The 23,818-nt window shown below is 41.0% G+C and overlaps 1 protein-coding gene across 1 annotated transcript in view; it reads right to left on the reverse strand.

The window, feature by feature from the left end:
- The window catches only part of TENM1 (teneurin transmembrane protein 1), a 900,209-nt gene that overhangs the window by 129,408 nt on the left and 746,983 nt on the right, over positions 1 to 23,818 (reverse strand). Inside the window, exons 20-22 of the mRNA XM_027963346.3 lie at positions 18,772 to 19,033; positions 15,574 to 15,841; positions 204 to 347 (exon numbers count right to left, since the gene is read on the reverse strand). Of these exons, the coding sequence (XP_027819147.1) occupies positions 204 to 347; positions 15,574 to 15,841; positions 18,772 to 19,033 (674 nt within the window). The remainder of the gene's footprint in view (positions 1 to 203; positions 348 to 15,573; positions 15,842 to 18,771; positions 19,034 to 23,818) is intronic.

The raw sequence follows: 23,818 nt of genomic DNA on the forward strand, positions 1-23,818 counted from the left end.
TGAAGAGGTCTCACTTGACTAGCACTAATCTGAAATCAGATGATTGCATTTGAAAAGAAATATAATGTGGTCATCTCTAGGTGGTGAAGTTATAAATAATTTTTTCCTTGTACTTTTCCAAATTTTCTGCAGTAAATATTACATATACATATGTATATAACATTAGGAAAACAATATTAATGAATATTGTAAAATGTGCTTACCACTTTGAGGATTCAAAATATGATGCTTATTCAGTGACCAGCCGCCTAGGTTAGAAGCATCCATCTCGAAACCTTGTAAGATAACTGTCCTTTTCTCCCAGAGAATAAAGTCTGGGCACATTTCATATTCATATCCCACAGACACTGCAAACAAAGAGTTAATAATGCTTTAGAATGTTTAAAAAGACTTGCTTCTTTTTTGGCACTAAGTTGATAATTCTCTGGATACCACATTTGCTATTGAATTCTGAGGTGGGTTGAAATTTGACCACTAATAAAAGAAAATGGCCAGCTATTCCAGTATTCTTGCCTGGGGAAATCGCATGGACAGAGGAGCCTGGCGGGCTACAGTCCATGGGGTCGCAAAGAGCCAAACACACACCACTTAGTAACTAAGCAACAACAACTACCTTTTACCTTTTGGAAGCCCTGGGCATCCAAAAATGACCAATCAGTGCATATTGGATACATACATGAATGAGTGACTCACTGAGGCTGTCATTAGGTATGTTTTGGGCTTTTGGGTAAAAGGCTGTGTCGTAAAACTGAAGAAATAAGCCCTCTGGAGTCTTAAGCTGTGGTGATACCATTTCTTTCTTTACCTTTGTAGGAGAAGTGCAGGGAAAGTTTTTTCTGATCCCTCTGGAGTATAAAATACACTTAGGAAGTGGGCATTGGAGTATTGGGTCACTTATACAACACCTCACTACACATGAGACTAATAAAAATCAATTCGCCCATTTATATTTTCTTCCATGCTAACTGGCCTTTAGTTTGCTGAGAAGTCTGAGTTTGCTTAGAGTGTTATAAGCCATTCGAGTGTAAATTCCACTTTGTGCATGTTAGATTTTGGTTTCTAACCAATGGGACATCACCCAACATTTGGCTTCAACCCTTCTGAAACACAGATATTGTACATTAAGCTGGGAACCCCAGTATGCGGCTAAAATGCGAAGTGCAGAATGGCCCAGCGTGGGTGTCTTTGCTCTCCTGAAACATGCAGAACTCGAGTAGACCAAGACCCAAGCATCTTCTTAGTTGGCAAGCCTGCTTACCTGTTGGAACCCCAGAGTTCTGATTCTTGAGTTCAAAATGCTTTGTGTCCTCATAATGTTCTAAGCCTGAGACTATCAGCTCATTACAGTGCATACTTTGAAGCTCCTTCCCCCCTTTCTGGCAGCTTAAAATATCCCTAGCTGGTTGTCTGCCATTGCTTTTGAGTACCTGACTCTACCTGACTCTTCAGACGCCCCTGGAGAACACATTTATTCTTTGGTCGTCTGGCTATGAAAACTGGTAATTAAAATATGTACTAAAACAATGCCAGCACAATAGGTTCTAGGTGGAAAAATTCAAGCAGACGAGTTTTAGATTTTGACATTAGGTGAAAAGAGGTAATTTTAGTCCAGCTGATATACGTGTGCATGTGTGTGTGTGCACAAGGGCTTCCTAGGTGGCTCAGTGGCAAAGAATCTGCCTGACAATGCAGGAGACAATATATGGGACAGGAAGATCTCCTGAAGAAGGAAATGGCAATCCACTCCAGTATTCTTGCCTGGAAAATCCCATGGACAGAGGAGTTGGTGGTCACAAAATAGTTGGATCTGACTGAGCAACAGCAGGCAAGCATGTGTGTGTGCAAGCACAAACATAGATAAGCCAACTCCTTATGATTGTGAATACACACTCGCTAACTTTGGGGGTCATGTGTGGCCATTGTAAACCACAGACTGACTTCTCTTTGGTCTCTGCTCCATCGAAGCTTTAACAGGGATCAGGACCATCTTCATGGCTGTGTGACCTGTGCAGTCACACAGGGGCCTCTGCTTAGAAGGGCCCCACCCTTGGCTTAATGCTCTGCTATCACTGTCTTGAAATCCTTAATCTATTTTAAACAAAGGGCTGGGTATTTTTCTTTAACACTGGGCCCTGCAAATTATGTAGCTAGTCCTGATGGGGATGCCTTTCTACCCTGCCATCAGCTGGTGAGGATTCTTGGAATGCAAACTCATTTCAGTATTAGCCTTAACCAAGCTCTATTAGCGAGGGAGATCAATGGGGAGCAGGAAAGACTAATGACAAAATGGAAATGATTTCTAAGAGGAAATTAGTTTGGGATCATCTGTGTCAATGGTGTTCTGTATGAAGATGGATAGAAACAGAATTTCAGTGATGCAAAGGATCTCACAGGTAATCTAGTTCAGGTTACACATGTGGCACAAATCATTGCTGTCTACAATCTCCTTAATATCTTATCATGGCCCCAGTGCTTTGCTAAACCAACTCTAGTGGAAAGAGTTGATGTTAGGCCTAAGAGTCAGAAAACACTTCAGTTCCTGGGTCTGTGATTAACGAGCTGTATGGTCGCAGGCATATAATTCTCCAACTCTGTTCTTCATTTGTAACAAAGGACAGGGGGAGAGGATGGACTAGAATTGGTGGTTCTTAGATCCTTTTGAATCAGGGAACCTTTTGTTATGAATGTGATACAAGTTATGGATCGTTCTCCTAGAAAAATGCATATGGACACACAATTTTGTATATAATTCTAGGGGGTTCGCTGACCTCCTGAAATCTAAATAAAGATATAAGATCAAAGACTGCTGTACTAGACAATTCTTTTTCTTTTTTCTTTTTTTTGGGCCACGCCACATGTCATGTGGTATCTTAATTCCTTGACCAGGGATTGAACCTATACCCGCTGCAGTGGGAGTGTGGAGTCTTAACTATTGGACCATGAAGGAAGTCTCTATACTAGACAGTTCTTAAAGTTCTTAAAGTCTCCCTTTAGCATTTCACTGTATGATTCTAAAGTGCATTCTTTCAAGACTGTATTTCATCAGTTCAAGTTGGGGAATCAAACCCCTATATCTTGTTGGAAAAATCAGGCCATGTTGGTATGAAGAATAACATGGTTTCTGCTTCTCTTGCCAACACTGAAAAGTCTTGATTAATAAATAATCATAATAATAATTACAAGCTCCGGGCCATCATCTCCTTCCCTACCACTGTCAGGATCTGCCTTTTGTATATTTTAAGCCTGGTATGTGCCCCTAAAATCTCTTCTCCGGAAGGTGATCGTGCAAGTTTTGCAAATAAGTAATGTGCCCTGGTGACCTCTGATGGTGGTTTGGAGTCTGATTTTCCCATCTCCGTAACAGTTAAAGATCCTCCCAATTCTGTGGCAGGAAATGCTTCTATTAAGTATCCTCAGCACAATGGTAATGAGACATCCTCTTCACCTCCTCCTATCTGAATTGCTCTCTAGCCCACAACAAAAAAGTGCACTGGCTGCACACCCCACAATTATATTACTTTTCTCCCTTGTCATAGCAAATAGCAACAAGGCAGCCACTTAATAAGTTCCTTCTAATTTGTATTAGATTTACTTTCTCTCGAGAAAGCTCTATGAGCTAATAAAGTTATAATTTATACTGAAGACTTGTCCAAAATTCCAACTGACTTTAATGAGAATGGCTGCGTGTTGGGATATTTTCGTATGTGGCTCCTTGCTCAGAGTAACAAGGCAAGGTTTCTTTCTGACAGCAGCCCACTTGAACAGAATCCTGGAACTTGCAATCCGTGTATGAGAAGGCAGACGAATCACCCCATGGAGTTGAGCTGCTGGCTAAATGCACAAGGAACTGGCAAAGGCAGTAGCAACCAGTCGTAGACTTCCTCTCATGAAAGCAGACTGTAATGCACTGAATGCCTTTTCTTTTTCATGTAATGAAATGTGGGGGAAAAAGGGCTACTCAGGGCTGGCACCAAAAATGCTGAGCCCTGACACCAGCTCCGCCTGGTGCTGTGACAGCTGAGTCTTAGTTAAATAAGCAGACTGGACCCACTACCGTCTCCCTGGCGGCCTGGTGCCTATCACATCTGATCATCAGCACAGCTGGGTGGAGGCCACGAATTCAGCCTCTGGCATTCCGGACTGGGGGTCAGGAAGAATAGTGTATAATAGGAAGGAAAGAATAATTATCCATCAACATTTCAGAGGACCTGTAGAGGACAGACTAGCCTGGCTGTGAGTGGAGATACGTGGGGATGGAGGGTGGACTATACTTCCCTGGGGCTGGTACAGTGGTCCCATGATGGAGTGGACTTATTGGGAAGGCAGTTGAGAAAGAGCCATTCATATGGCTGAATACTTTCTCTGAACCAAGTGACTGCCTCTCTTGTGATACCCTTAATTCCGTCTGGATTTCTGTCTTCCTGTATTCTCTCCCTCACCTCGACACAGAGATATAAATTTGGGGGATTTATATAAATGGGATATAAAACGGGATTTTCCTCCACCAAGAGTCACTGACTGTCAAGACAGGACTTGCTACTTTTGTAGAGGACTCTGTCCTCTGGTCATAGGATTTGCAGCTCTGACTTCACTGTTAGTCATCGTGCAAATATTACAGTGGCTTCTAAAGAAGACTTTATTCTACTGGCTTATAAAGAAAGACTGAAGCTTGCTCCCTCAGAGCCATTTGACATTAGAAAAATAGTCACTGAATCTCATTCTATTTATCAGAGCAGTAGCATTAGTATAATGTGGGGACTACAAGAAGGTGAAGGGCCACAGTGCCCTGACACCCAATTTAGTGATGGAGACCTTCACGTATAAGGGCTGGGATGGGAGACTGACATTAAATAGCCAAGGTAAAGATGCAATGCAATGAAGCTGATGTGCAAAATATGACAAGATTAAGCAGATGATTTTCAACAGCTTCGGGCTAAGGCTTCAGAATTCATAATGGTTGCATTTATGAGGGCAATATATAATTAAAGGTAGTCTGACGGTGTGAGAAATTTATGTTTCCTTCATGAACTCAAGGAATATATAAAAATAATGTGATCACATTTAAAAGGTAACTAACAATGAGATCAAAACCTTCTTATCTGAAAGAAACCATTAAATAGAACCAGAAATATATCTCATTCTTTCAAAACAGTAGATTAATGTAAAACCACAACAATGAAAGATAAGAGACCAAACAAACCAAGAGAAGGCCACAGCTACAAGAGGCAAAGACTGTGCAGATAAAATGCTACTACTGAGATCGGGTGCCTGCTCCCGGCATGACTTCTACTTTTTCCCATTCTCTAGTGAGTTTTCATAGGCTAGGATGACCCCAGAGGCTCCCCGATTTGACACACTGCCCAGTGGCCTGAAATGCTTTGTTTATCTATTATTCCTGGCTTACTAAGAGTGTCAGAATCAGGTGATGAATTTTTACCAAGTGCCTTTTCAGCACTTACGGAGATATTCACATAGTTTTCTCTCTTAATCTATTGAGGTGATAAACTAGAGCAATATATTTCCTAACATTGAACCATTTTGAGGTCCTAAAACACACTCCACAGTACTTGGTTATGATGTGCTATCTTTTTAATGAGTCATTGGATTTGATTTGGTAATATTTTACTTAGGATCTATATCTTACCAGTTTAAACATGCTAGTGCTAAAAGTGACATAGTAGTTGAATGAAGAGAAAGAACAGGTAGAAAAGGTAAGAAGAATCCAGGAGTGAGGCAGCCACACAATACTTAGGCCAAGAGGTCATGTACATTGACATCTTATCTTATGATTTTTTTTTTTTCTGACTGCCTTTTCCAAGCCTAGCTGCAAAAAAGCCAACCTGGAACCTGGGTGACATGTGTGCCACAGGTGGCAACGTGATATACTAGCTCACAGGCACATTTTCAAGTGCCTTTGTAGACCTGGGTACTGCCCTCCTCTCCCTTGGTGGGCCCACCATTCCATTAAATAGGTCAGGCTAAGGGCTCCACCTTAGCCTCTGTCCTTATGTATGTTTGTTCAGTCATTCAACAAATATGCAATATTTGATGAGTACCTCCTGTCGTCAGGGCTTCCCTAGTGACTCAGAGGGTAAAGAATCTGCCTGCAATGTGGGACACCTGGGCTTGAGCCCTGGGTCAGGAAGATCCACTGAAGAAGAGAATGGCAACCCACTCCAGTATTCTTGCCTGGGGAAATCCCATGGACAGAGCAGTCTGGTGCACTACAGTCCATGGGGTCGCAAAACAGTTGGATACAACTGAGCGACTAACACTTTCACTTTCCTGTTGTCAGGCCCTGGGGATGTGAGAATGAACAAGACAGAACAAGATCACACACCCCTCAGCAGAGCTCACATTGCTTACAATCTGGTGAGAGGAACAAATATGAAATAAGATAACACACACACACACACACACACATTGTGATAACTTGTATGGAAGTGCAGGGTACTATGAGCTGCTGCAACAGAAGTTTAAGTTTTGGAAAGGGAAGGCAAAGGAAAGCCTCTTTATATAGAAGGGCTTTATCTCATGAAGTACAGGGAAGAACATTCTAGGCAGAGACTGGCATATGGGCAAGACGGAGAGGCTTTGTGTCACTGCAAGACTGAAAGAAGGTCAGGGTAGCTGTGGTCCAGCTAGTGCATCAAAACCAAATGAAGAGCAACCCTTCCCCTCCCCCACTACCTCACCCCTTGCCCAGGACAAGAGAAAAAAAAAGATTCCTATCTTCTAGCAGTATTTAGGCATTTTTCTTTGGGAGGGGGGGAGTTTAGGAAATAAATTCACCTTGAAAATGGACTGGTATTCTAAAGGGGCTGGTTATTTAATGAGTCAGCAGACCTACACAGAGCAGCTCTATGTGCCAGGCAGGTGATTTGCTAAGCGCTGCAGATACAGTGATCATTCATCACGTCAGAGAGCCCATACCCTGAAGGGTTACCTACCTTTTGGAACTTTCATTCGTGGCCTCCTAAAATAATATCATCTCACATTTGCATAACACTGAACAGTTAAACACATTTTTGTATATGTGACCTAATTTGAAGACTCCCAAAAACTCATAAGGAAGATATATTTACTCCAGTTTGACAGATGAGACAATAGACCCAGAAAGGTGAAGTGACTAGTCTAAGGTCATCTGACTAAGTGGCAGATGGCAAGCCAGAGCTCAAACACAGTTACCGACTTAGCAAGTGCTTTTACCTCCACACTGGATCATGCTATGCGATTAAGGGAAAGACCCATGATTCAGGAGTCCTTTAAATAGATAAGCTTTTATTTGTCCTGAATTTAAGATATAAGGATTGGAAACTAGAGATAACCTTGAAGTAGAAGTATCATATATCCTGGTTGGCCAAAAACAGTGTCCAGTCATGCTATTGTTAACAGCATCCCTTTTCACTCTCAAGAGTATCTTGGATTGAATGATAAATTATATATATGGTCACCTAATCTTAAAGAGATATGGCTGTAATGCCCTGAGATGGGTTGGAAGAGGGGGCTGGGAGGCCTGAATAGTCATGAATGCTGACTTAAGAAATAAATCATATGGTTTGGCAAATCATTTTCACATCTCTATCTCTTGACTATATTACCTTACCAATTGCTTTCAAATTCTTATGGTTGAAAGTCATTTCATTGTGACCCAACACACACATGGAAAGATACATGCATATATGGGCAGGTATAAGTGAAACAAAGTTTTCTGAAACAGTACTCTCTTAATAGTTTTACACTGATATTTTCTACTCTATTCTATTCACTTATGTTCTATTCCATTCCATTCCATTTTATTCCACTAAAAAAATACTGGTTGACTCACCAAACAGATTCTGTAATCTACTATTGAGTGTGACCAGCAGTTTGAAATGGACACAGACAACGTGCTTACTGGAGCATCAATTAAAGACCCTAGTAAGCTCTAGGTACTCTTTGGAGGGCATATCTCACATTTTATCAGAGATATTAAAATGTATACAACCTACAACTCATATCCAACATTAAACACATTTCATATTTAAATGTGAAAATTGACTTGGAGTTGACAAGCTGACATAATGCTCCATTTAGCAGACATTTATTTAAACAGTTTGTTAATGTTGATTTTCTGGTTTTCTTTGCACATTTTGGTGTCAATAAATTTATTTTTCAGGTTGCGAAGATTTTTGTAGGTCCTTGAAAAACTCATATCCTTGGTGCTGCGACTGAAAAGCTGAATGCATAAAACAGCCCTGCTCTCAGTTAATGATTACAAATTTATAAGTGGAGAGAAATGATGAAAGATTATTATCTCTGCTAGCTTCTTGGACAGAAAGCCACTGGGGCGTTGAATTGGGTAAGGTGGATTGGTCCCTTTAGTGAAGACAGGCAGCAGTGAAAGGCATACAGAACTCAGGATGGTGAGATCCAAGTTTGAATCCCTGCTTGGGAAAGGTCTTTTGGCAAGTCACTTGCTCTTTCTGAACCTCGCTTTTCCACTCTGTAAAATGAAGATCACATTCATCGTGCCATGCCTATCAGGCAGGAATGTTCTAAGGATTAAAATGAGAAAATGTATGTGAAAGTCCTTTGCAAATTGTAAAGCACTACCCATTTACTATTAAAATATTCAGTGGATGCTATTTTTGTGGCTGCCCAGCTTGCTTAGGCTTTACTGAAGGGAAATTTATGAACACTAAAGCATCGTTCTCAGGGATGTTTTGTGTGCACAAAGCAACCGTAGCTTAGCACCTATTACCATTAATGTTCCCTTGTTTCTTCTAACACAATTTAGACAGACTCCTTTGTGTCATGAACCTTTAAGAAGTCTAGTTCTTCCTGAAACACCACTCTTTCTTGCCAAACTACTGTACTAAATAATTACGCAATTGTTGTTGCCAATAACCTTGAAGAAAAGTAGAATTGTTTATAGCAGTGCTACTAAAGGTGTATGGCTGATTTCCTGAACTTCCAGGACTCCTAACCACTGCAATTTAATTTAATTAAAATGAAGACCAGGCAGAATGCATTATTATATATTGATAATGTATGCAGACACAGGGAATTATTTTGACAAAATTTATATAATGGATGCAGATCAGAGCCCCTGAACAAGCCAGTTTGTCACATTAAATAAGCTGTCTCTAGAATTTTAACAGCACTGTGAACTTAAAAATAATGATTCTTTTTAACACTGTTTTGCAAGGAGCAGAGTTGGGAAAGAAACAAAATAATATACAATGATTTTCAGACATCATACCTTTTTAGAGCCAGAGAATAAAGTACTAAAGCCAAATTATTTCAAATGCTCACATGGAGTTTTTAGCAGGGGAGTCTTGTCTGTGTATCAGACAACAAAATCTTTAAGCTGGATGAACTAGTGATTGTGGTTTTTGTACTACAACCCTGGGGGTGATTTTCCTCGTCTTCCACTTGATCAATATTGTGCTTGGATTAATCAATCTTATCAGCTGCCATTGATACTTCTCCAAGGAATTATTTCACACAGCCTCCGTTGGTAATTTATTCACTCTGGTATTATGCCTCTCATTGCAAAATCTGTTTCATTATAAAAACTGGTGGGATACCTTAGGATCTCAGGTTCTCCTTTTCTCCTTTTGCCTGTCTCTGAACAATCTGTTCTTCTTTTGTGACACTTGAGCCCTTAGAGATCACATCAATTTCCCACAGCTGAACCATATGGGAAAGAGTCCTACATTTCACACTTAGTGGCCATTTCAACTTAGGTATTCACCATCATTTCAGACTCAGCTTGTTTACATCTGACTTCTTTCTCCATCACCCAGAAACAGGGGTTGAGGGGGACAGGTTCACATTTAACAGGCATGGGAAGGAAGAAGAGCGGGAGACCTTTCAAGCCATAGTTTTAATAAAAATTCCAGCTGAAACTGGGACTGTAAGAATAGTGGTCAAGGTTTGTTTCCTAGTGCTGTTGTAAGATATCCGGACAAACTGAAAGGCTTAAAACAGGACAGATTTCTCATCTTACAGATAAGGAGGTCAGAAGTCTGAAAAGGGTCTCATTGAGCTAAATTCAAGGGCTCAGTGGGATGAATTCCTTCTGAAGTCTCTAGGGGAGAATCTATTTCCTTGCCTTTTCCAGCTTCTAGAGGCAACCTACATTCCTTGGTCCTTGGCTCCCTTCTTTCATCCTCCAAGCCAGCAAGACTGCATCTCGCTGTGCGTTCCTTCTATAGTTATACTTATATTCCCCTCTAACTCTGACCTCCCCTTCTGCCTCCGTCTTCTACTTTTAAGGACCTCTGTGATAACAATGGATCAACCTGGACAATTCAGGATAGTTATTCCATCTCAAGGTCAGCTGCTTGGCAACTCTAATGCCATCTGTAACCTTAATTATCTTTTGCCATGTAACATAATTTATTTACATCTTTGGGAGGTGATGGCTATTATTCCACCTACCAAAAGGCTATACTAAGACTTCTGAAATTGAAGCAAATCTGAGAAGTGTCATATATAGCACTATTATTAATATCTGGTGCAAAATTTACTCTGTTTCTTCTCACATCAGTTAAGTGATGATAAGATATGGCCAGGAAGACAGCTAAGTGTTTTCTTCTTTGCTTAGATTCAATCGTATCTATTAAGGTATGAACACAATGGTAACATACTTGATCCCTTTGCTCTATCCATTTATCACCTGAACTATTTATTGCCTGTTATATTCTTAAGGTGTTCACAATCCATTTTCAGAGAAGTTGATTCTCCAGCTTCATTCTACCACTCGTCCTAATGCTTTACTACTGTCAGGAAGATTCCCTTAGTCTCTGTGGAGATGGAAATGGAGACGAGGTAGTAAATAAAATCCTTTTAACCATGATTAAGTTATCAGGAACATTTCCTACAAAGTAAACAATCCATATTCCATCTTAGGTACCACACTTGAAATTATTTTGGCTGTTTCCCTTGGGATCCTTGCCAATTTTCTTTCTCTACTCTAAAAAAAAAATATGTCCCTTAAGTGCACATAAATGTATGGAAAAATCAATACAATATTGTAAAGTAATTAACCTCCAATTAAAATAAATAAATTTATATTAAAAAAAACAAAACACCATGAGGAACATTTTTCCCTCTCTCTTGGATATTTCTGAGAGGGTCAATTGTCTCTTGCTTTTATTACTGTTATTAGCTTTTAAAAGGAACCAACAATATATATTTCAGCATTTTAATTAAGGCCATTTTTGTAGTCAGAATGCTGGAGCAAGTTTTGACCAGAAACAAAATTGTAGAAATAGGAAGTAAATCAACATCCATAGGAAAACAATAGGGATGAATCCTATAGCACTGGTGTGTATACTAGAACACTGTTGCTTCTCTTTGTGATTTAGTTGTTTATTCAATGCTCAGTTGTGTCCAACTCTGCGACCCCATGAACTGTAGCCTGCCAGGCCCCTCTGTCCATAGGATTTCCCAGACAAGAATACTGGAGTGGGTAGTTATTCCCTTCTCCAGGGTATCTCCCTCACCCAGGGATTGAACCTGGGTCTTCTGGATTGCAGGCGTATTCTTTACAGTTGGACCCACCAGGGAAGCCATATATCTCCATGGATATATGAGAAACTAAGTCATTAAGAGTGCTTAACTATAATAAGGAGGATAATTTTAGAATCTTCAACACTGGGAGTATTTAAAAGGAAGTGAGATTGATAAAACATATCACACATAAAGTGAGGTTGATAAAACAGTGCAGTCACTGTGGAAAACAATTTGATGGCTCCTCAACAAGTCAAACAGAATTACCATATGACCTAACAATTCCACTCCTAGGTATATTCCCAAAAGAATTGAAAATAGGTATTCACACCAATATTTGTATAAAAATGTTAATAGCAGCATTATTCACAATAGTCAAAAGGTGGAAACAACCCATATGTCAACCAGTAGATGACTGGACAAACAAAATGTGGTATATCCATTCAATGGAATAGTATTCAGTCATAAAGAGGAATGAAGGTCTAACACCCATTATGACATGGATGAACTTTGGAAACACGTCAATTGAAAGAAGCTAGATACAAAAGACCACATACTGTATGACTGTGTCTGTTTGAAATATCCAGAATAGGTAAATTCATAGAGTTAGAAAGGAGACTGGTGGTTGCCAGGGTCTGCAGGGGACAGATAAGTGGAGAGTGACTGCTAATGTGTTTAGGGCTATTTTGTGATGTGCTGTTGAAAATGTTCTGGAATTAGATGTTGGTGATGGTTGTACAAATTTGTGATAATACTAAAACCCACTGAATTGCACACTTTAAATGAGTTAACTTTATGGTATGTGAATTATATGTTGATAAAGCTGTTATTTTTTTAAAAAGTCAGGCTGAGCTACATTTATGTGAACCCTAGCAAGGAATTTCTGCTAGGTACTGTCTTGTTCAGCTCTTCATCACAGTACTAGATAAATTGCTGCATTATAACTTAAGAAAAAAGTAAAACATAGCAAAACAAAAACCCTCAAATCTAACAACCTGGCAAGGGTTTTGAGAAAAGTCATAAAGGATTGGAAAACAAAGCCCTATGGAGAAAAGTTAGAGGAATTTAAGATTATTCTAGTGAAGCAAAGGGGCTTCCCAGGTGGCACTAGTGATAAAGAATCTGCCTGCCAATGTGGGAGACCTGGGTTCAGTCCCAGGGTCAGAAAGATCCCCTGGAGGAGGGCATGGCAGCCCACTGCAGTATTCTCGCCTGGGGAATCTCATGGACAAGGAGCCTGATAGGCTACAGTTCATAGGGTCACAAAGAGTCAGATATGACTGAAGCGACTTAGCATGCATGCAGGAGGTGAATAAAAGGCTTTAGGATCACATCCTGGAGAGGGGAATATGAGGCTTTGAGTGTGCATCAGCCAGGGTCCCAGCTGGAGTCAGATATCACACTCAGAAGTGTTCAAAGAGTTGAATGAAGGGGCTATTTACAGAGGCGTGAGCAGGGTGAAGGGAATTAACAAGGATCGTGACCTACCCAGGGACTGGCAACAGTGGGAAGCTGTCTGGGCTTGCAGAGAGGGGTTAAGGGAGGGAGTGATCTGGAGAGAGCGTGGGGATTTGGAGGAGGGGCTCCTCACCAGGAGATGCCATCTTCCAGTGCAGTCACTGCCCAGCAGTGCAGTGAAGCAGGGAGAAGGATACCCTGACCACTTCCTCCTTCCGCTCTGCTGGCTCCTGATGGTGCCATCCACTGACCAAAGCAAAAGGGAAGCCAGAGAGTAAAGGAATCCAGACAATGTGATCCATAGAAGGCAGTCTTTCAAAGCACAGAAAAGGGCAGAGAAGAGACTGTGTGTGTGTGTGTGTGTGTGTGTGTGTGTGTGTGTGTGTGTGTGTGTGTGTATGCGTGTGTGAGGGAAGGCAAAAGGAGAATAATTAACACAGTGTGTGCATGTAAAGCTGTTTCAGTTGTCTGACTCTTTGTGACTCCATGGACTGTAGCCCACCAGGGTCCTCTGGCCATGGTCCCAGGTGAGAATACTGGAGTGGGTTGCCATGCCCACCTCCAGGGTATCTTCCTGACCCAGGGATCAAACTCACGTCTCTTCCATCTCCTGCAATGGCAGGCAGGTTCTTTACTACAAGTGCCACCTGCACCTACCTATTAAACCCATAATAACAACCGCCTTATTAGAGAAGCTTAGGCAACAGACATCTGCATAGGTGCCATGCTTTATACCTTGTGATTCCAATATGCTGACCATAGCAAAACTAACAAAACCATACCAGCAACCAGCACTCACTCACCTCATTTAATCCTCACATCATAATAACTTGGGAGTAACATTCTCTTCATAATATCCATTTAATATATGGAGAAACTGCACTTGGAGATTAATTTACCCAATGTTGCATAGCTAGTAAGTAGAGAAGGATGATTTGAATCCAGGGAGGGAGTCTGGCTCCAGAATTTTCTTCACCATCACATTCACTGGACTAGAGACTGAGCAGGACTCCAAGGCGGGCCAATGACCTCGCTGGTAGTTAGCCTAATGGTAGAGACTGGCTGATGAAACCTGAAATTCTAAGAGGGATCTGAATGGAAAATACAGAGCAAGAAACCAGATTGTGGAGTTGGCAAGAGCCCAGCGAAAACGAGGGTAGTTAGGACCACAGGAGAAGTGATGAGCTCCGTCATCAGCATGGCTGGGTCACCATGGTGGGAAGCAGTGGACTCTTGCTGCAGGGAGACAAGAGCTGTTGCTCACTTGATAGAGCAGATGCTGACCTTCTAGGACTGCAGTGTATCCAGAGCAAGCCTGCAATTTGATGAAGTTTGCCTTTGAGGCTGCTGATGCCTTTTCTGGTTCTTTCTTTATATTCCCCTATGTCTTTACAATAATTCTCCACTAACTGAGGAAATCTGAAGCATTCCATGGTCCCTGCATTCTAAAAAAGCCCAACAGAGATGAGTTAATTATTTAAATATGTGAGGATCTCTTGGGCAAAGAAGACTCACCAGTCTTTTTTCCTCCTCTTTCTGGTTCCCTCTGGAAAGGAAGAGGAAATTGACACACAGTAGTCTAAGAAATATAGGTCACTTATATGGGACTCATACCATGACAGACACTTTCAAGGGAGAATATGAAAACATCTCCTCTGGACTTTAAAAATAGTCTTCTCATCTGTCAAAGGGTGGTTACCATGAGCTACTGCCTGAAGGCACAAGAATCAATGTATCCCAGCTACGGTTCCCAAGACCTGCCAGGTCTCTTAGGAAGTTTTCACTGTCTTTTACAGACTAAGAGAAACAGACATTGGTGTCTGTCTGCCTATCTGTCTGTCTCTGAGTATCATTTCTTAAGACAGACTATTCCTTTTTTTTCATGTTAAGGAAGTTATCCCTTCTTTATGAAATTATTGTAGTGGTAGGCAATAGTAGATGGCAGGTTTTTTTTTTTTTCCTTTTTTCCTTCTAAAAATACTCCTACTTGGCAAAATAAAAGGTTGACAAATCTGAGTCTCATTTTTAAAAAACACCGTGTGTCTGAAGGCATTAAATATCTGAAAACCACAGATCCAAAGGACTATTTAAGGTCTCTGCAACCTATAAGATAGATGCTAGGGTTTAAAGTCAAAAGGACTAGGAAGGCAGGATGATTTTTTATTTAACCAACCACAGTAACAAGTTAATGGAGTCTAACCATCCTAGACATAAAAGACAGTAAATGGAGAATACTCTGAGTTAAAATTTTGTATTTTCTAAGTGGAAATGGTAGTCTAAATGTCAAATACAGAAACATGACCCAAAGAACGCCCCCTCAAAGGTCATAGTTAGAAGGCAATACTCAGCTTTGGAGACAGTTACAAGTCAGATATTGTGTGATTCCATTGGTACGCAGCCATCAGGAAAGGAGAACTAAAATCATTTCAAAGCGAAAATGTGTCAAAAGGAAACTCTCAACAGGCCCAAAGGGAGTGTTTAAACGAAAAAGTGCCTTAGATCCTTCAAACAGAAGAAAACCCATAATTATTCTAAATACAAATTAACAGGCAGATAGTACTTTCTGTTTTATGAACACAACACTGCTATCTACACAGAATGATTTCAACATACCCAAAGCCTCTGCCAGGCCCCAAACCTTCTGTCCATAGATGTCGGTCTTGTTCCAAGCAAACGTGTAGACAAGATTAACTGCAGCAGGAAACCACTTCTGTGTGAGTCGCCCTTCCACAGCTACTGTGAGGTGTACTTTTATCATCCCCACAGGAATGGTTGAATGTGTTAGAAGGATCCGTAATAAGGTTTTGTATCCGGGGGTGCGGCTGCTTAGGTAACTCAGCCTCACAAAACTGGAAGGAATGAGGATCTCCTCCTGTACAACCTGGAAGAAAGAAAGTCAAATTGGCCCTTTTCAGTGCACAAGGAGACAAGGACACTGCCCGCTTTTGTCCTAGAAGCATGCCAAAGGGTTACATGGATTATGGATATCAAGGCATTCATTCTAGAATCTTTGTGAGGCTACATGAACACAGGCTTTACATTTTGCACCAAATCTGCATGAGGACAAGACATCCAGCCTATCCTGTGGACAGTTCTCCTTTTTTTTCCCCTGCCAGGAAAGACTAGGAAAATAACCATTTGGTTTTCCAACAGTGTTTCAAAAATTTCTTGGTAGGAGTTGGGAGATCACCCTGTGAATGTCAAGGATTTCAGTGGCATGGGTTCTATCTATTCAGACACAAAAGCTTGTTTGGTGTGTGAAGTCATCTATCACAAACCATTATTGGAGCCCGTATTCAGGTTAGGCTCTCAAACAAGGAAGGACTCTGGAAGGAGGCCCAGCAAGTGATATTTTATGTCAGAGACTATAGTGTCCCTAGAACTAATCTTTCCTAATGCCATCAAACTTATCTTCTCTGCAGCTTTGCAGGGACCCCGAGGGCCCACTTTTTAATCTAATTTTGCTTACACATTTCTCTGTGTCTTGGGTGTACCAAGGACTGGGAACAAGCTTTTCCAAGCTGGCACCTGTGACTGAGAAGCAAATAACTCCCATGAACTCCTCTGCAAATCTTTTACAAACATAGGTCCCAGAGTGAAAATAACACTTGGCTTCTTTCATTAATTACTATTATTTATTGTTTGTTAGCACAGATGGCATTAAACAACCAAAAGTGGTCACTGAAACTGCATCTCGTATTCTGTGACTTTCAACTTTCCAAATACAGCTGAACAAAGGGCCCATCCTATTTAACACGTTGAAGGGGACATGGGCTTCCAGGTGGCACTAGTGGTGGAGAAGCCAGCTGCCGGTGTAGGAGATGTAGGAGGCACGGGTTCGATTCCTGGGTTGGGAAGATCCCCTGGAGAAAGAAATGGCAACCTGCTCCAGTATTCTTGCCTGGAGAATCCGATGAACAGTGGACCCTGGCAGGCTACACTCCATGGAGTTGCAGAGTTGGACACAACTGAAGCGATTTAGCATGGATGGATGGATAGTGTGGATATTTTCGTGCCCTTATTCGTTTTTAACTCAGGACCTTGTACCTGCTTCCTTTCCCAGGCTGGTGCAAAGTAGAACTGATTGTTAAACATATGTTATCTCATATTGTTGGGGATTTCTGATCATTCCTTTCTTTCTGAGGGCACAAATCCCTTTTGTCTACTCTTTGTCCAATTTTTCTTCCTCTACATTAGGTATTTGATATCAAAGCTGTCCACTGGCTCTGTCTTCTTAGATGGTGGCAGAAGCACAACAGGATAGCATGACACTCACCACCTTGCTATTTCATTTCCATAAGGCATCATGCAATCCTAGAGCAGCTGGAAAACTTTTATTTTGAGGAAGACCCATGCTTCCTAATGACATCGTGAAAGGATTGGTGTAGAAGTCCAATGTACTCATTAAATACTATATAGTTTTTTTCTTCCTTTCCACAGGAAAACAATGGAAAAGACAAGAGTGCCAACTCTTCAGACTCTTCTGTGTAGAATATTATTTTTTGTCAGCCTTTCCTGAGGGCTTTGCTAACAGCTTTGGGGATGTTGTAAGGGAAGAAAAACCAATTCAATCTTTGACTGTCCGTTTACCTCTTCTTGAGTATATTTGAATTCTGGATCTGATTTATGAGTTCACTTTGGTGGACATTAAACTATCATTATAATATTAACATTAAACTATCATTAAACTGCTTCTATAATATAGTGAGAAAATTGTACTGTGTTTGTTTGAATGACCTAGAATTGAAATGAAAATACTGAATGCTCAATAAAGAAAAATGCTTAGGAGTCCTAAAATATGAGGCTTCAAAAATATGTCCTCTCTGACTATAAAGCTTGAACATATAAAAAGCCAAAGTTTCAGATAAAATGTGTAGACTTGACAACTACCTTTACTAAAACATAGCTAAACAAGAGGAGTTGTCATGACTTCTAAGAACAATGACAACAGACATAAACTAGACAGTGGAAGAAAACTAGATTTAAGGAGTTTAATTTCAGAACCATAAATGGTCCCACCTCACTGATTATACTGTTATCACCATGGAGCCAGTGAGCTTTGTTCTTTCGAGCACAGTGCTCATCAGGTCAAGGTTTGGGTTCTAATTCTCATGATAGCTAGTTCATCGTGCTTTGTTCCATGGCCAGAGATGGAGCATTATAGCCCTGGCCAGTCACCTTGCAAATGTGTGCCAGAGAGATTACATTTGAAAGCTTCTCTTGAAAAATGAAGGGCAGCACATTACAGGGCTGGCAGGAGTACCAGGAAAAGGAAGCTAGTCATTATCAACTGTTGACTACCCCGTGGATACAGCAAGTCCCCTACATACAAATGAGTTCTGTTCTGAGAGTGTATTTATAAGTCCAATTTGTTCCTAAGTCCAGCAAAGTTAGTGTAGGTACCCAACTAATGTAATCGACTATATAGTACTATAATGTAATAGGTTTATATTTTTCACACAAATAATATATAAAAATACAAAAAATAAAACATTTTATGGGAGGTTCAAGAGGGAGGGGACATACGTATACCTATGGCTGATTCATGTTGATGTATGGCAGAAACCAACACAACATTGTAAAGCAATTTCCTCCAATTAAAAATAAATTTAAAAAATGCAATTTAAAAAAGTTTTAAATCTTACAGTACACTACACAAAAGCACAACAACTTGTAAAGGATGTGACAATATATGCCAGACATGTGAACTAACTTATGTGAACATGTTCGTCTCTTTGGAAGGTTGCAAGTTGAAGATTCATATGTTGGAGACTTACTGTACTTTTGTAATGTCAAGGTCCATGTACCCACCTGCAGCTCAGGAACAATAGTTCCCCTCTCTGGACAGGATCCTCCAAATGATGTGAGTGGTGAGGGAAGCACAATAGGGTTTGGGCTGATAAAGTTGGAGATATCGCAGGATGGTGGGTCTGACATAACTCTCTGCATGGTTACTTTCTCCACCACAATGAACTGGTTCCAAGGCAACCACAATGTCCTCTTCTCAGGTAGAAAAGGTGACCGGTCAAAGATTAAGACAACAGAGATACCACCGATGGCTACGAGGTCAAAGCTGAGAAGGAAAAGCAGAAAGTTTCAACTAAAATAAAATTAAAAAGTTTAAAAAATAGGCAGTGTGAGTGCCCTTTCTTTCTTTGGGGATTGATTTCTGAGAAAAAAATTCCATATCACCCGTTGCTCTGCACCCAGGATTTTTAAACCAATTTTAATGCTGTCTTAAACAAAATCACTGCATGTATTTCTGCCGAGTCAAATCAAACATCCTTGTTCCTCCCTGTGCTAGAGAGAATGGAAAGATGACCACAACATCATCAACATCTTAATATGCTACACTATTCTTTCTCAAAATTCCTGTAATGTAACTCAATAAAAGTAAGAAGCCAAAGGTTAAATACCTTGTTTGTGGTCACAAACAGTGTCAGAAACCTGATGGTGTCTTTGAGATGGCATCTGAAGAAAGATACCAGCTGAGGAAATTTGTTCACTGAAATTGGCTTGAACAAGACCATCTGGCGGAACCCTCCACATCTGGCTACCCCCTGGCTTGATTCTACTTGAACTCTAGATATAGGATTTCTGGTTTTCTCTAGAATGCCTCTTCATTTTTTGTTGTAAGAAAGTCTGTAATGGACACTGTCCATCTCCACTGACAACTCCTTCCATATTACTTGACAAAACGAGACTACCTCTTCTGTAAGTCCACCTCTTAATGTGGTCTCTGAAATGACTCTTGAGTTGGAGCATAAAAGACTCAGAGTTCTGTTCATTATATACTAGATGGCTCTACCTTCCTACTCTTTTATGTGTAATGATGTCTTTGAGATAATGTATTTATCATTATATCATTGTATCTTTAAAAGGTGCGCTCATCTTCTCCTTCAAGAACACCTAAATTGCAAGTAGCTGCTGAACAAACCTTTGACAGGAGAATGTTGGAACCCCCCGAAAAAAGATACACCATGTCCAGGGACAAAGGAAAAACTGCAATGAGACAGTAGGAGGGTGCGATCACATTAAAATCAAATCCTGTACCTGCCAGGTGGGCGACCCATAAACTGGAGAATGATAATACCAAAGAAGTTCTTCCACTGTTGTGAAGGTTCTGGGCCCCACATCAGACTTCCCAACCTGTGGATTTGGCAAAGGGACTGGGAATCCTCTGGGAATCTGACTTTGAAGGACAGTGGGATTTGACTGTAAGACTTCCACAGGACTGGGGAAACGGAGACTCTTGGAGGGCACAAATAAACCCTGTGCACAGCGAGACCCAGGGAAGGAGCAGTGACCCCACAGGAGACTGAGCCAGACCTGCCTGCGAGTGTTTGGGGGTCTCCTGCGGAGGCATGGGTCAGCAGTGGCCTGATGTGGGCACAGGGGCACTGGCAGCAGCAGTCCTGGGAGGCGCGTGTTGGCACAAGTCCTTTTGGAGGTCACCTCAGGCCAAACTACTAGCAAGGAGGGCGCACAGCTCTACTCAATAGCAGAAAATTGGATTAAAGGTTTACTGAGCATGGCCCTGCCCACCAGAGCACGACCCAGTTTTCCCCACAGCCACAGCCAATCCCTCCCATCACAAAGCTTGTGCAAGCCTCTTATCCTCATCCATCAGAGGGCAGACAGAAGCAGCAAGAACTACAATCCCACAGCCTACAGAATGAAAACTACAATCACAGAAAGTTATCCAAAATGATCACATGAATCAGAGCCTTGTGTAACTCAATGAAGCTATGAGCCATGCCATGCAGGACCACTCAAGGCAGACAGGTCATGCTGGAGAGTTCTGACAGAATGTGGTCCACTAGAAAAAGGAATGGTGAACCACTCCAGCATTCTTGCCTCAAGAACGGTATGAAACAGTATGAACAGTATGAAAAGGCAAGAGGATATGACACCAGGAGATGAGCCCACCAGGTCAGTAGGTGTCCAATATGCTAGAGGGGAAGAGCAGAGAAATAGCTCCAGAAAGAACGAAGAGGCAGGGTCAAAATGGAAATGATGCTCGGTTGTGGATGTGTCTGGTGGTGAAAGTAAAGTCCGATGTTATAAAGAACAACACTGCATAGGAATCAAGGTAAATTGGCTGTGGTCGAGCAGGGGATGTGAACATCGACATTTTAGGAATCAGTGAACTAAAATGGGAAGAAGGGGGTGAATTTAATTCAGATGACCATTATATCTGCTACTGTGGGCAAGAAGCTATTAGAAGAAATGGAGTAGCCCTCATAGTCAACAAGAGTCTGAAATGCAGTACTTGGGTGCAGTCTCAAAAATGACAGAATGAACTTGGTTCATTTCCAAGGCAAACCATTCAATATCACAGTAATCCAAGTCTATGTGGCAACCACTAATGTTGAAAAAAAAAGTTGAATGGTTCTGTGAAGACCTACAAGACATTCTAGAACTAACACCAAAAAATATGTCTTTTTCATCATAGGGGATTAGAATGCAAAAGCTGGAAGTCAAGAGATACCAGGAGTAACAGGCAAATTTGGCCTTGTAGTACAAAATGAAGCACGGCAAAGGCTAACAGAGTTTTGCCCAGAGAAAGCACTGGTCATAGCAAACACCTCTTCCAACAACACAAGAGACATCATCACCAGATGGTCAATACTGAAATCAGATTAATTATATTTTTTGCAGCTGAAGATGGAGAAGGTCTATACAGTTAGCAAAAACAAGACCTGGAGATAATTGTGGCTGAGATCATCAATTCCTTATTGCAAAATTCTTGCTTAAATTGAACAAAGTAGGGAAAACTACTAGACCATTCAGGTATGACCTAAATCAAATTTCTTATGATAATTCAGTAGAGGTGATGAATAGATGCAAGGGATTAGATCTGGTAGACAGAGTGCCTGAAGAACTATGGATAGAGGTTTATAACACTGTATAGGAGGCAGTAGCCAAAACCACTCCAAAGAAAAAGAAATGCAAAAAGGTAAAATGGTTGTTTGAGGAGGTCTTACAAATAGCTGAGAAAAGAAGTGAAAGGCAGAGGAGAAATGGAAAGATATACCTAACTGAATGCAGAGTTCCAAAGTACAGCAAGGAGAGATAAGAAAACCTTCTTAAGTGAACAATGAAATAGAGGAAAACAACAGAAATGGGAAAAACTAGAAATTGCTTCAGGAAATTGGAGATACCAAGGGAATATTTCATGGAAGGATGGGCACGATAAAGGACAGAAATGGGATGGACCTAACAGAAGCAGAAGATATTAAGAAGAGGTGGCAAGATGCGTGGCAGAACAAATACAACATTGTAAAGTAATTAGCCTCTAATTAAAATAAATAAATTTAAATTAAAAAAAAAGAATACACAGAAGAACTATATAAAAAAGGACTTAATGACCCACATAACCAGCATGGTGTGAGCCAGACATCCTGGAATGTGAAGTCAAGTGGGCCTTAGAAAGCATTACTATGAACAAGGCTAGTGGAGGTGATGGAATTCCAATTGAGCTATTTCAAATCCTAAAAGATGATGCTGTGAAAGTACTGCACTCAATATGCCAGCAAATTTGGAAAACTCAGCAGTGGCCACAGGACTGGAAAAGGTCAGTTTTCATTCCAATCCCAAAGAAGGACAGTGCCAAAAAACATACAAACTATCACACAATTTTGCTCATTTTACATGCTAGCAAGGTAATCCTCAAAATCCTTCAAGCTTGCCTCAGCACTGTATGAACTAAGAACGTCCAGATGTTCAAGCTGTATTTAGAAAAGGCAGAGGAAGCAGAGATCAAATTGCTAACATTCACTGGATCATAGAGAAAGCAAGGGTATTCCAGAAAAACATCTACTTCTGATTCATCGACTACATTAAGCCTTTGACTGTGTGGATCATAATAAACTGTGGAAAATTCTTAGAGAGGTGGGAATACCAGACCACCTGACCGATCTCCTGAGAGACCTGTATATAGGTCAAGAAGCAACAGAACTGGAAATGGAACAATGGACTGGTTCAAAATTGGGAAAGGAATGCGTCAAGGCTGTATATTGTTACTTTGCTTATTTATCTTCTATGCAGAGTATGTCATATGAAATGCTGAGTTGGATGAATCACAAGACTGCCAAGAGAAATACCAATAACCTCAGATATGCAGATGATACCACTCTAATGGTAGAAAGTAAAGAGGAACTAAAGAGCCTCTTGAAAAGGGTTAAAGAGGAGAGTCAAAAAGCTGGCTTAAAACCCAACATTCAGAAAACAAACATCATGGCACCTGACCCCATCACTTCATGGCAAATGGGGAAAAAATGGAAACATTAGAAGATTTTCTTTTCTTGGGTTCCAAAATCACTGCAGATGGTGGCTGCAGCCATGAAATTAAAAGATGCTTGCTCCTTGGAAGAAAAGCTATGACAAACCTAGACTGTGTTAAAAAGCAGAGACATCACTTTGCTGACAAAGGTCTTCATAGTCAAAGCTATGGTCTTTCCAGTAGTCACATACAGATGTGAGAGTTGAACCATAAAGAAGGCTGAGCACCAAAGAACTGATGGTTTCAAACTGTGGTGCTGGAGCAGACTCTTGAGAGTCCCTTGGACAGCAAGATCAAACCAGTCAATCCTAAAGGAAATCAACCCTGAACATTCATTGGAAGGAATGATGCTGAAGCTGAAGTTCCAGTACTTTGGCCACCTGATGCAAACAGCAGACTCATTGGAAAACATCCTGATGCTTGGAAAGGTTGAGGGCAGGAGGAGAAGGGGGCAACAGAGGATGAGATGGTTGGATGTCACCACTGACTCCATGGACATGAGTTTGAGCAAACTCTGGGAGATAGTGAAAGACAGGGAAGCCTGGCATGCTGCAGTCCATTGGGTTGCAAAGA

This window comes from Ovis aries, chromosome X (genome assembly GCF_016772045.2).
Source record: "Ovis aries strain OAR_USU_Benz2616 breed Rambouillet chromosome X, ARS-UI_Ramb_v3.0, whole genome shotgun sequence".
NCBI classification, from domain to species: domain Eukaryota; kingdom Metazoa; phylum Chordata; class Mammalia; order Artiodactyla; family Bovidae; genus Ovis; species Ovis aries.